General features: G+C 41.6%; 2 protein-coding genes across 2 annotated transcripts; both read left to right on the forward strand.

Moving 5' to 3' along the window:
- Positions 1–375: 375 nt before the first annotated feature.
- On the forward strand, positions 376–3,352 carry LOC124071173 (mucin-5AC). Its single transcript, XM_046411653.1, has 2 exons — positions 376–639; positions 1,398–3,352. Exon 2 carries the CDS (start codon positions 1,406–1,408, stop codon positions 2,174–2,176), a length of 771 nt encoding a protein of 256 aa, XP_046267609.1. The 5' UTR covers positions 376–639; positions 1,398–1,405; the 3' UTR covers positions 2,177–3,352.
- An 88-nt stretch (positions 3,353–3,440) lies between these two features.
- Positions 3,441–6,858, forward strand: LOC124071172 (oligodendrocyte-myelin glycoprotein-like). The gene is made up of 2 exons (XM_046411652.1): positions 3,441–4,208; positions 4,995–6,858. The coding sequence occupies exons 1-2, from the start codon at positions 4,201–4,203 to the stop codon at positions 6,427–6,429; spliced, it is 1,443 nt and encodes a 480-aa protein (XP_046267608.1). The 5' UTR covers positions 3,441–4,200; the 3' UTR covers positions 6,430–6,858.
- The last annotated feature ends 7,652 nt before the right edge of the window (positions 6,859–14,510 follow it).

Genomic DNA, 14,510 nt, shown 5'->3' on the forward strand with positions numbered 1-14,510 from the left:
TGTTAATTGCAATTGTGTCACGTAAAATGTCTGTGGGCAGCAGTAAGAAGTTATTATGAACTGTGCAAGAACTTATTAGCATCTCAGGTTCCAGAGAGACTCAAGACAGGCCTTAAAGACATTTCCCAATATAGAGTATAGTGCAATGTGCTGCCTTACAGCTAATGGTAAAACCATGCAATTTTTAACTATGCTGACATGCAGATTGTTTGGTTAGATTGAAGGTCAATGTAGACTTTTGTAGGACTTGGTTTCACTAATGTTTATTCCAGTTGCAGATGCAGATGGCTGCAGTGTTCACACAGATGTAAACCCAAATTGTTGATTCAAAACTGAACTTAAGACAAAAATGTCCACAATCAATCAGTCAGAACTATCTTTGAGGAAGTGAGCTCAGTAAGCATTCGCCATGCTTGCAATGTTTTATAGTCTGCCACTCCACAGATGTCTGTGTGACCAACTTCAGCATCGAACAGAAAACCAAAACCACTTCCTTGTCTTATTTTAGTCCAAATGGAGAAGTAAGGCAGCCAGATGAGTGCAGTCATTGATTACTGTCATAGCCACTCACATCGTTCATCTTGCTTTACAGACGCAAAACTTTATTCTTCTTGAAAATATATCAAGATCACCAGAAAAGTAAGTAAAGAATTTTATTAATACATATTTTTATTTTGACAATGGATTACGACAGCTGAAACCTTCTGGAAATATGTAAGTGATAAATATGAATCACGTATGGTAAACTATCAACAATTCTCCTTTTTGAATACATGAGACTATAGCTTATAATATAACCAAATTCACTCATTTAGAGAAAAAAATCGAAAATTCTTAATTAGAACAATTTCAGCAAGTTTTAAAAAATTTTCAAAATGCAAAATTGTTTCATTATTGAAGGATTGTATGAGTATTTCAGATAACACACACATTACAGTAGCTTCCTGCTGACCATTTTATAAATTATGCTGTAGTTTTTGTAGATATAAATCGTAGAGGGCAGCTGCCAGCTTGCATAGTAACGAATGGACCATTTCAGAAACAAATGTATATAAACATATGGACTTTAATGTGGATGTATTAATGTATTAACATTTTAGCTGATTATATTTTGTAATAATAATTTTAATCCCAGCTTTGTCTGTCTTATAAGTATATAGCAGTGAAAAGAATTTGCCTCCAAAGAGTAGTGGAGCAGTAGCATGAAATGGAATGCACCATACTTTTTCATGGTGATTTGTATGAAAACACAAATACAACATCATTTTGGTTTGTCTCCACCAGAGATATAGTAAGGTATTTTTGTGTTTGGGCTTCCCCCTTACTGTATTAAATTTGTATTTGTTTTGTACCCCAAAACTCATTTGAAACTTAACTGCTATTCCATATCTTCTCAGATACCAACATGAAAGGCCTCCTCTTCCTGTTGTATGGCACAGAAATCCTGAGTGCAGTATTGTGTGGGACCGAAAATCCCACAACATCTACTGCTGGATTGAATAGTTCAGGTAAAACTGAGGTACAATCAGCCACAATGCTGGTCACTGTTCCAACCAGTTCTTTCACTTCTCCCAGAAGCACACCTAAGATCAGCAGCTCAATGACAACTCGGTCACCCACACCTCCTGCCCAATTTTCCAGTCGTCCCAGTACTTCATCTTCACCTGGCTCACAGCCCACCACGCTGATTGCGTATTTTTACAGGAAGGAATGTCTTCCGATACTCATGGTGACTGGAGGACTGCTTATAGCCTGTACTTTTCTGCTGCTTTCTACTTTACTGTTAGCATGTAAGGTGTGCCAGTTGAGCGGCCGCATCAAGGCACTGAGAAGCAACACTGATGTGATGGAATCCTTCATGGAAAGTGCCAAGAAGGACACAAGCGAGCCAGAGACAGAACCCAAAGAGACCAACATGCAAATGACTGATTTCAGTCAAACACAGGAGGAGACAGGTAATGGTACCACTGTGGAAGAAGGAGGGACAGTAAATGAGAACAACAACAAGGAGGTGGGAGATGCTGACAACAGTGAGGCAACTTCAGCTGCACCTGTATCCATTGCTCAGGATGTGTCCTCCTCAAAGCTGCAAGAGGAGGCTACCAACTCCCAACCCACCACAGCTGTGGAAGCCTCCACCTCTGAGGGCACAGAGGAACCAACAGATGTTGTGTAGTGTGTGTGTGTGTGTGTGTGTGTGTGTGTGTATTTAGGCAAAGAGTTTCCTGAGTCTTCCTCTCCCCATAGCTTCATAACTCCTTTACAGTAAATTCAGAATACTTCCCTTTTGCAGCTTTTCTGTTACAGTAAGTTGAACAACTGCCTGTGATGCTAGATCTGTTGATCATAGCACTGAGCATTTTTGGTTGAAAACAATCAATTGCTTCTGTATTGCTCTGTTATATGTACATATCGAGTATTATAATACATTAATTTTATAACACACTTTTAGTGCAAGTCAGTTTAAGACTTACACACTTTACTTTTTGAGATGTTTTGATAGATGTGACGTATATGTAACAACCCAAGGAATAAAACAGATTTTAACCTTAGCCTTGAATTTATAACTATGTAACATGTGTGTGAGAGGAACAGAGAGTGACAAAGAGAGATCTGCTTGATTAGCAAGCGGAGAATGTGCCTCTTTTGGGCAGTGCTATTCAAAGCAGAAAGAACACTCTCTTTCACCTCAGCCAGAGCTGACAAAGCCACACAAAAACCTATTCAAAAAACCGATATGTGGTTGTTTCCGCCATCCTGTGCAGATATTTGTTCATCTACTTTCTTGTGATGTCATGATGGATGTGGACCTTTCATTAAAAGTCTGAATAGTTTGCCCCTTTTCAATGCAGCTTCTGCTTCAGCTCCAGCTCAACTCCGATAGCAAAGAGAGGAAAACACTGAGTTGTGGTAGCTCTGGGTGATGTGCCGGTTTAGAGATGGGTTGCAGCCATCCTCGTGAAAGTAAATGTCAAATACTTCTCAGGCAGGAACTTATTTATGTATTCTACATCAAGTATTCACATTGAATGCGGCAAAATGAGATATCTGAATGATTTTTTTTTCCTGCGCTACTATGTGGTAACACAGCTCAAACTGACAGCATAGCATGCTGTATGACTGACAGTGAAAGTGAGGATTTAACTTTAAGGCAATGACTGGATACATGAAGTTCAATCTCAGTGCATGTGGCTGCTAGAAATACAGACAGGCAAGAGAGGAAAGTACATGGAGAGGTGGGCGACAAAATAACAAATGCATTGCAAAGAGGTACTTTGTTTATTTACATGACAGCTGAGCAAAGACAAGCACCAAATGAATAGAAAAGCACAAGGACTCTCAGCTGCTGTGGTTGAATAAATCGAGAATCAGTGATGCAACTATATTTTGTTGAACTATACATTTAAGGTCTTATCACCTTGTCTATCACTGTTGAGCTTCCCCTTAGAATGCAAGGTAATTATGGGTGGTAGAAGTACAGCACTGCAGTGCAGAATGGATAGCCATCTGTACTGCTGATGGCAGGTAGGAAGCTGCAGTGGACTGGCGTCCTCTGAAATACATCTTGAAGGGTTTTCTGGCAGTGTCTAAATTTACACAGGGAAAATAACAACCAATTGCAACACAATATTACTTTGTAAAGAGATACCTCAAAGAAGGATAATATTGATTTAGGTGATAACTGATAATAATCAAATTTATTTTGAGTACAAACAGGACTGCAATCAGTCAATTAATCTAACTGCAACAATAGTTGTCACTTTAAATGCAGAAGCAAATCCTGAAAGCAGCCAGATAAGCAATTGAGGAGTTTCCTTTGCAGCAGCCTTGTATGCGGGGACACCTCCATTATGCGCTCCATTTCTCCTCTCCCCCTTTCTAATACTTCCCCCACCAACACCCCACCCCACACTTCCACTGCACAGAGTAAATCCAGAGTCTGCAGTGCCTGATCGCGCTAACCCAAAAGAGCCATATAAGAGGTAAGAAGGACTAAGGGACTGAATTGCAAGGCAGTGAGGATAACTTCAAAAACCCTCACTGGACAAGTGAGCAAGGGTCAAATTCTATGAGGAGAATTCAGGCGTAGAAAAAAAAAAAAATCACCTTCAGCACAGTAGCAGCTGGTCCCGAGCTTGAAAGCAGGAGAGAGGAGCTGGACAGCAAAAAGAAGCAGAGAAAAGTGACTGGAATGATAAGATGAGAAGGTGAGTTATGGACAAATTCAAAGACTCTTTTTGCACACACATTCTGCCACATCCCGGCTCACACATACTGCAGTGTAGAGGTCCTGGCTGTGTCTTTGCTTGCCTCCAGACCAGCTGATGCATGAGTTCTCTGTGGAGCCATTAATAAAACCTATCTATTGAGCTAGTTCTCCTCCTCTGAGAGCATGGGACTGACTGCTCTGACAACCACTGATGACTGAAGACGCGAACTGATGCCAGGGGAAATGACTACAGGGATTTCTCATCCTTTGTGATGAATGTTATTCTTGAATAGACTAGAAATAGCCTCTTAGAGATCAGGTCAAATATTTATCTGTTATAAAAAAGGACATATTACAACACCCGACTGATGGAGCAATACATACAGTATGAGCATTACTCAAAAGGACACTGCTGCAGCATTCCTTAAACCATTCTTCCCACAGCTGGTGGAGTGAGTTTGGCATCTAACGTGAATGCACGTATCTGAAAGCATTGCAGTGATGTGCGGCAGTGTGCATGTGTGTGTGTGTGTGTGTGTGTGCAGTACAGGGAGAGAGAGGGAGAGATTCTGGCAGTGGGTGGAGCTTCTTTAAACAACACAATGAAACAAGTTTTATTCTGCACATCTCCCTGCTTCTCCTGCTGCCAGCATGTTTTTGTCCCCTGTGTTCACTCTCTAAACACACTGCAGGCATCACTTTGACTTTTACAGTGTGCCTCCTGGAGTTCAGTAGGATTCGGTGTAAGACAAACCCAAAACATTCCTGTCTCCCTTTCTTTTAGCAGGCATGTGCTGCTGAAGCTGCCCCCTAATGAGACCCTCCTGGAACTCCTGCTTGTGCTGTTGCTGGGTGTGCAGGTGCTGGCCGTGTGCCCTTCCGTGTGCTCCTGCAGCCGCAGCCACAGAGAGGTGGACTGCTCTTGGAGGGGTCTGAGACAGCTGCCCGATGGCCTGCAGCACAACATGCTCTCCCTCAACTTGTCCCACAATCGATTTCACAACCTGGATGGCCAGCTCACTTCATACACCCATCTCCGCTTCCTTGATTTGTCTCACAACCGGCTAAGCCACCTGCCCACCAGTTTGCCTCGTTCCCTCTGGCATCTCTACGCCACTTACAACCGGCTCCAGTTGCTGGACAAGAATGACACAGTCTACCAGTGGAATTTGCGAATGCTCGACCTGTCGAACAACAGGCTGGAGCGGGCCATCTTCATCAACAATACACTGATCAATCTGTGCATGCTCAACCTAAGCCACAACCACTTCTGGACTTTGCCTACCAACATGCCAGCAAACCTAGAGACTATTGACCTGTCCCACAACTTGCTCGTGAAGGTGCTGCCAGGCTCTCTGAACAAGCTCCTCAAACTAACTCACTTCTATCTGCACGCTAACCGCTTTTCTATGTTGCCCTTCGGAGTGTTGGACAAGTTGACGTCACTTAGACTCATCACTCTAGACAACAACCCTTGGGCCTGCCACCTTAATGCCGACATCACCTACTTAGTCTCCTGGACTCAGCAAACCCCTGCCCACGTCCTGGGCTGCCCCTGCCACACTCAGCCTGTCTGTGGAGGGGTTCGCCCTGGCAGGACTGGAGGATGGCACTTTGCCTCCTACAACCAGCCCCCCATGGCAGCAAGTGCCCAGGACCTGAACTCCATGCACTCCCCCACCAGTATCACTGAGTGGTGGTACTCGTCTGTGTCTTCTCTGCTAAGCACCCCACACAACCACATAGAGACTTGGAGGACATCTCGCCACACCTCCACAGCCACACCCATCAGCATCTCCACCCTGCTACCCAGAAGCATAGACACACACCTGACTATTAGTCATGTTTCAGAAAGTGATAGCCCATCTGCCGCAGAGCGAATGTTCCACACTGATTCTCATCTCATCTCTGACACAAAGGAAGCCTCAGCTCGTGACAGCCTCCACACCATCCAATCCCCTTTTACTGACACAAACTTCATTACTCAAACACCCACCGTGGCTGACACGACATTGGCCACAGACCCATTCTTAACAACAGAGAGCTCCTCCATCCAAACAAAGAAGACGACCACTCTTCGCACCAGGAGTGTCAGGAGGCAGAATCAGTCCCTTCCCAGTGGCGTCAGCAACAGCAGCCCAGCTCTTGCTACTTGCTCCTTGCTCCCTCTCCTAAACAAGCTGGGGCTTCTGTCTCTCCTTCTGCAACAGATTCGCTGAAAAAGAAATGAAAAATACCGACAGCTGTCTGTATATTGATTTACAGCACAAACAAATACAACGCACATACGAGCCATGAGCACGGTACTGCTCTGTTTGTGTATTACGAGCTGTCTCAGCAAAAGGCTATTTATACGGTGACTTTACGACAAATTCTCATAATTCCTGCTGTCCTGAGTATGGTGTGATGTTACATTTATGATAAGTGGTCAAAAGGGTCAATGTTATCTTTTTGAATAACAGTTTTTACAAGCCTCCACTCAAACATGCTGTCACTGATTTAAAAAATGAGATTGCAGTGACTACAGCTAAGCACATGATGGCACTATACATTCAGGTACCAGTTTATTATGTAACTGAATGTTGCCTTGTGCTCATCTGCAATAATAGTCCACCCTTTTTGAGTCTGTCCAGTACATAATATGACCTACAAATGATTGCATATCTCTTTTCACATTTCTCTACAGCTATTGGCTTAATTTGACTGTTTTCTTGGTCACATATGTGTCCAATCTTTTAATTTTATTCCTGTGCATTGACTTTCAAGAAGATACAACACTGAAAGTTTTAATTCGCTTATTTTGACTCTTAATAGATGTTCTTCCTGCCTTGTTTATGTAACAAACCAGATCACTCACCAGAGGAGTAGTGTTTTCTGGAGATAGGGTGTATGTAAGGGGCTGGTCATGTAGACATGAGAGGGAACAACAGAGACTCTCTAAAACAAATTTTGCGTCACTATCTTTAACAAACTCTGCGTGTCGAGAGCACCGCTTCTGTATTTTGATCACATCTCAGACTTAAGTGTCCTTCATGATTCAGTGACGCTCTGAAAATGATCTGCATGGTGTTTGAACGTTCCAGGAATGCTAACCTACTTCTATATTGCCGCAGAGCATCAAAGCACAGGCATTCTCAGCTTATTTATATGAAATGTTAAGATATTCCAGTCTTGATTGCATTAAGTGTAAATAACAGTGATGCGCCAGCAAACAGGTTTTTATGTCTTAGAAATATCTTTGCCTATGGTACCAAAAGGTATGCAGAAAATGAATTTCATCAGGCTGTATTTGATAAACTTAGGAAGAAGAGTGCGCCACGGAAGCATTTTCTGTAAAATGAAATAAAATGTGCTGAGTTATTTACACCTTTTAATGATTGTTGGAATTTTGCTTCAGCTACCACATTTTTCTCCTCGGGGAAGAGGTCAGACAACCAGCAATTTTTTATTTTTATTTTTTTTTAATTTAGTATTCAACAACAACAGCTCCTATGAGTCACAGGTGTCAGCCATCATGGGGACTGAGGTAGCTGTTTAATTAGCAGGCATAGATTTGTTTTTAAGTTCGTTTATTGAGGGGAGGTTCACTGAGCACAAAAGCACTTATTCTAGTCAGACCTTGGTTCACAGCTAATCACACTGGGAAACTGCCCAGAACAAACATGGTTTTATTTGTTGGTCACTGAGCAATCTTTCCAAAATATCATGGCTCACTTGTCTCAGTGAAAAATCATCTACTGTATGTGGAACTACATTGTGGAACAGAGCCCAGTAGAGTGCATGCTCTCCATGTGATCTTTAACAGTATCCTGAAGAGATAATCTCACATGCAGGAACATCTGTCACAGAGAAACCAATGCACCTGCCTGGTGCTGTGTGGCAAAGGGAGGTGACCCTGTAGTTCAGCCGGGCATGGCCTCGAAGAGCAATATGGAGTCACTGTCACCACCCACACTGTGAATAATAAATATCTGATGTAATGCCAGCTGAGCTATGGATCATACCTGAATAGCTAGCCAAAAAAGGGGTTGAATGGAAATCTAAATGAAAATATATTCCTTTGCACAAAGACTCTGACTGACAGAAAGAATTAAAAATGCTATACAAATGGATATATAGACAGTTGTGAGGTTGATGACAGCTTCACAGTATAGTGCAATGGTTTAGGGGAGAGAAATACATCACTGGGAAGATTTATTGAACAAAAACAAGAAACAAAAGTCGGAAAGAGTGAGGAAAAATAAGTGATGATTTTATCTGCACACCAGCCTTCATACTGAAAACACCTGCTGAATAAATTGTGTGTATTTATAGCTCAGAAGCAGAAGCCAAAAAAGAAAGAAACTTGTGGTTTGTGTGTGCAATGTATGCATAAGCCTGATTCAAGACTCAAAGAGAGTTTAACCGGGTTTTATTTTTCTTCTCAAGTCTCAGTTTCTCCTTTAACTTCCACCTTCATTTAATCATGTATTCATCAAATTATTGAGTTTATTCCAACAAGTCCTCCAAATTAATACATTTCTGCTAATATAAAGTACTATCAACCAGACAGCAAGTTAGTGTTCCACTGAAGATCCACTACTACAGAGTACTTAGATTCTGATTCTGAATTCATGTTGCATCATTTGTGTTTTATAGCTGTCTTTTTATGCTTCATAATTGTATACCTGAGGTGTAGCACATGCATAGTTTTGTTTATATTGTTTTTAACTGTGAAGAAACAAAACCACTGAATTTCCTGAATTTCCTTTCAGTTGCCATCTTGCAACTTCTTGCAAATTTCTAATCCTAAGGGAGATTAATCCCCATAACAGTTACATGATATTATTTATATTTGTTTCTGTTCCTGCCTTCATTTAGGAGCAGAACTTTAAAACATCTCTCCCAAGTACGGCACTCTGGGTACCAGTGAGCTGGCCTACATGCCAATTATTTTCTCTGTACACAACACAAAGTCATGTCAGATTTCTCTTCTGGCTTCTCCTAATAACTGACAAGGTGTAGAAGGCTAGCATCATTTACTGCTGCCATGCCTCCCCTCATCATCTCTCCACCCAGGCTTGTTTTGAGTGAGCAGCATTCTTTCTTTGAGCCATGTTCAATATGACTCACCCTCAGTGTACTTCTTTATATCTGGCAAGCCATTGCCCTCTTGTGTCCTTGTACATTTGATTCCTCATCAGCTTTGTATACCACCATGTTCAGACAATGGTATATAGCAAGGCTTTAATACAGTCTCAGTATATGTGATGAGTGTATGTTTATACGTTACACATCATTGTGTGTGTGTTTACCATTGTTGAAAAGGTAAATTCTGCTCTTAAAGAGCACTGCTTACAAATCTGACTCATGACCAAGTTAACAGGTTGAAGTTAGTTTGAAATTGAACCTCTTTTTTCTGAGACTGTACACAGAAATAACAGGGAGTCCGGAAAACAGCCCAGCATTTTCGCTCTTCCCCTCACAGCAGCCTGTGCACGTCACACAATCTTTCCCTTCAGTAGGAGAGGCCAGAAGGTCGCTGTAGGTGGCGAACCTGGGTGTGATTTTAGTCTCGCCACGCCCGAAAGGAACACAAGAGACTTGTCACTTCGAACCACCTCCATGAATACACACACAGTCAAAAATACATAAGCACAAATGACATCAGTTCATCTCATGATTTCCATGGGCTCAAAGTGCCCTCTTGTGGTGGAGAGACGGAAATGGATGTTTATCCATTTGAGATATTTCAGAGAGAGAGTCCTTGAAAAAAAATCTCACTCCTGCTTATAAAAGGTGTTTTTTTTACATCTGTTTGAGTTGACCCAAAATGCCCATTAGGTTAATTGGCTACTCTACATTGCCCCTAGGTGTAAATGTGTGGGTGCGTGAGTGTGTGGTTGTCTGTCTTTGTGTGTCAGCCCTGCGATTGACTGGAGACCAGTCCAGGGTGAATCCCGCCTCTCGCCCGTAGTCAGCTGGGATAGGCTCCAGCCCCCTCCGTGACCCTGACGGATGAGCGGTAAAGAAAATGGATGGATGTTTCAGTTGAATAACTCAACACACCAAACATCCAGCTAATGTCCAGATTTGAAATTAAATATACTAAAAACAGTAAGCAGACATTTGGGGCTAACTTTAAAATGATATTCCTCTTCCAAAATGTCATTCTCAAACGCAAAATAAGAGAACAAAAAAGCTGAGAGCAAAGGATGAAGGATACACCCCATGGCACTCAAGTGAACCCTCTTCCTGACATGAGACTGGAAAATCGTAACAATTACCGTAGGCAAGCTGCAACCTCTAGGCTTAATGTACACCTAATGTAAAGCCCATTATCTGTGTGCCATGGCTCACCTTCTCCTTGAGCCAAGAGCAATGTTTTCCAGTCTGGGCACTGATCAGCTGAAAAACGAAACATGTAGGAATCTGGAAGAAATAACAAGGTGTACTCCAGCAGCCAGAAGACTGATGAGACAAGCAAAATTCTACCCTACAGCATAGTGTGGGGAAGTCGAGGATATGGTATCTCTCGCTCTTGTCTCCATGGCACAGACGAGGCAAGGTCAGTGTTAAGGTCAGTGGTTGCAAAATAGGAAGTGGTTGGCAACCGAGAGAATATATGGTGGCAGCCAGTTACAGAGGGGGAAAAAAAAGTAAAAAGGAAAGGAGAGAGGAAAAAACAAAGAATGATCCAGAAGACAGAAAGCAGCACTTAGCTGTTGTGTCCAGAAAGGCCTGCTTATTTTGCCATTCTTAGCCTCCGGAAAATGTAAAAATATATCTGAAGTATAGCACATGCAGTCATAAACAAACTCAGGGACAGTGACTTAAAGTAGGTATTAAAGTTCTTCAGGCTCGTAATCTGCAGGCTTATTGTGCGTCAGTTTGTCCCCTTTGCAACAAGAAATGCAGCTGCGTGCCCGCATGAGTGTGTCTTATCTCTGTAATAGAGAGGAAATCTCACTGGAAATTTGCATGATAAGCCAGAGAGCATGGTGCACAGCTGTCCTGAGCAGGATTTCAACAAAATGGCCTTTAATGTACTTTGACAAAGAATGGGGGGGGGGGGGTTTGCATTGAAAGTGCAAATTCAAGCTCTCTTTCAAGATAATAAAACATAATATATATATATATATATATATATATATATATATATATATATATATAACTTACATGACAGGGGCAGCTTCACATTCAGTCTGTGTATCAGTCTGTCTTGACAAAGCTCCCCGAAAGGCCGACGTGCACATCTCTCTCTACACTGCTGACTGTACAGGTGATAAGATGGCTCCTCGTGGTGCTTTAATGCCACTCGTCATCATCTGTAACACACAGCTCTCTCTGGAGTCGTACAAACAGCAGCCAGAACATTCCAGTGAGCAGCAGGAGCATGAGCTTATCTCCCAGCCCAGTGGAGCAGGTAAACGATGTCGTCACCATCCACTTATGTCGGAGCCTGATTGGTCTAAAGAGGCCCACATGCAAGTGGTCTCTTAATAGTGAGGTCAATAACGCAGATCAGCTGACTTGTTGTACAAAACAGAAATAAATGTAGTTAAAGTGTTCTGTTCATGCAGCATTTTGGGATTTACTTTGCATAGTTTGCATATTTTGTAAAACTCTGAGGAGTCTGTGGTGCTTTGGTGTACCTCCTGGTGCTTTTGGGCAGGGGATTACTGCATATTTTGAAAAATTGCAAGAGTAATCTTGAAGCATGGAGGATCCATATGCATTTCAGATAACTCCAAAGTCAATATTACAGTTTAATTTTTTAATAATATGGATGTCTGAATATCACGGTGTCTCATCTACCTGGAATGCTGGTGTGTAGCCTCTGGCACAGCTTAATTAACTCATCTGCACAAGCATAATGGAGGGAGAGAAATCACTCATCACCAGAACATCATTCCAACTGATGTGACTTCAAACAGTTTCTCTATGTGGTGACATTTGTGCACATCCCCAGTAATCCTCACACATCACAATCAGTCAACAGGGTCTTTACACAACCACAAATCAACGATGGGAAGAGAATTTTTATTTATTAAATTCATCGTTTTGCAATTAAATAATCCTATATGGCTGAAATAGGCTTTTATAAGATGCTAAGTTATTCCAGACAAGATGAAAGAGCAGGTAGGCTGCAGTTTGGTGGGTGGCTAATTCCTGAAATAGGACTGTCAATTATGCATGTTTCAGTTTGGCCCTCTCCCTGCTGTCTGAGAGGTGCTTTAGCTCAGCAAAGAAGAAGGAGCAGAAAGGAGAGGACACTAGAGGGAGACAATTTGTTCACATCTGCAGCTTTCTCCACAGCTTTCCTCTGAATTCTGAATCTGGCCATAATAGGCCCTCCTGAGCAAAGCAGGCAATCACTCAGTCCACAGCGATCAATAAGAAATCATTCACAAAATCTGAAGGAGAAAATTAACATCTCAAGAGTGTTTGAATAACATCCGTAACAAATTCATGGAGGTATTTACTCTGAGCTCTCTCTTTGTGTTGGATTAATATATACTGGATTCTTTCACATGTCACTGCATGCTTAAGACACATGGTGATTATGCAAATGATGTATACAAATGTTAAATCCCTGCAGACTTCAAGTTTCACTTTAAATATGTTCAGGTGTTAGAGGTCACCTATCATCACTGGTATTTATGTCTCCAGACATATAAACATTGACAAAATATTTTGTGTTTCATACACACAAAGTACATCAGAATCTGTGTGGCAAAAATGGGTTGAAATGATCCAATAACAATTTTTCCAAGGTCAAGTGAAGCTTCTGAGGGTGTAAAGTGATTACTGCAACAGGAAACAGGATGCCTCTTCTCAAAACAGCATCTCATGACACTGTCAGTGAGTCTGTTGCTTCTCTCACTTTCTTTTTCCCTTCAGCTCTTTCACACGCTATCAATTTTACTTCTTTCTCATTCCCCCCAAATCCTCCAGTTTTCATGCAAAGGCTCAGTTGGTTGCAAGCTTTTTTCTTGCTTTCCGGGTTCCTCTCTATTGAGAAGCCACTGAGAAGAAGGTTCATCTTTTAGAACTGAATACAAGCTCTTGACACCACTATATGATTTCACAAATCTTTGCATTTTCCTTGAATCTGAAATAAATAGTGAATTAGAATTCAGCACAGTTTCTTGAAATTCTTCATCTCATCATTAATCAATATGTCCTCAGCATCCGTCACCTTGACAAACGCTCGCAAGCCATGATGGTGTTACTGTGTGATCAGAATCACATTTGAGCATATGTGTTCATACATAATTTGTAGTAAAATACGACCCTTCTCTTTCCTCCTCAGTCACTACTACACGCTCAACTGCCCCACAAGCAGAGCTGTCAGAGCACCTAAAGTTGCTTAAAAAAGGATAAACATTTTAGGCATTTTCATCAGGCTCTATTGGCTACTCAGATTAAAGGAGAACACTGCTCAGTTTAGAAATCTATACATGCTTCTCCTCCAATCACTGTAAAAAAGAAATAGAGACCCAAACCTTGAACTAGTGTTGTAAGATATTAAAGATGTTGCTAAAATATGACATGCTAGTCGGCTGTAGGACCGATCTTAGATTTTAAATCGAAAAAGCCGTGTCTGTTTAGCACCAGCTTGGTTGGGGTTCAAATCAGGGTTCACAACTCTTGATCAGATATCATAAAACGTCACACCTCATGCACCTTTTCTGTCGTGTTTCCTTTTGCTGTCGTCATGGTATCACAACAATGAACAGAAAGGCCATGATAACAATGTTCAAAAAGCAGAATAATTCACAACCCGCACCATGAATCCTGGGACCCAAGTGTTTTTATTTGAGCATAAAACAGAAGTTGCTCTTCATGTGTTAAATCCACTGTGATTTTTTTTTGCACACCTTGTGATGAGCTTTCAAGCCTGTTGTTCCTCAGAGCTCATATTCTGCTTCAATTTATATCCTCCCTCACTCTTTGCTCTCTGCAGCTGCATGAGTGGATACAATTTTATTGCATTCACATATTAGGCATATGCTGTAGGACTCTGCCACACATTTGACAACTTACAGAAAATGCAACACTAAAATAATCTTTAATGTATCACCAAATGGCATGGGACAGAACTATAGTGGATAGAAGGTAGAGTAAGTAATAGCTTTTCAAACATGGTGTCATATTTCCATTTTCTTTGACATGCCTGTGCTACGAGGAATTGCCAAAAATTGCTTCTTTACCTTTGTTTCAGAGATACAGACAGCTGCAATGTGGAGCGTCCCCTAACTAATGACAGACTTTTGCAGTTAAACTGTCAAAAATGTTGTTATTTTGGTTTTATCTA

This window comes from Scatophagus argus, chromosome 14 (assembly GCF_020382885.2).
Source record: "Scatophagus argus isolate fScaArg1 chromosome 14, fScaArg1.pri, whole genome shotgun sequence".
NCBI classification, from domain to species: domain Eukaryota; kingdom Metazoa; phylum Chordata; class Actinopteri; family Scatophagidae; genus Scatophagus; species Scatophagus argus.

Excerpts from the sequence above, each read along its gene's own strand:
- LOC124071173 (XM_046411653.1), top strand. The coding sequence starts at position 1,406 with ATGAAAGGCCTCCTCTTCCTGTTGTATGGCACAGAAATCCTGAGTGCA.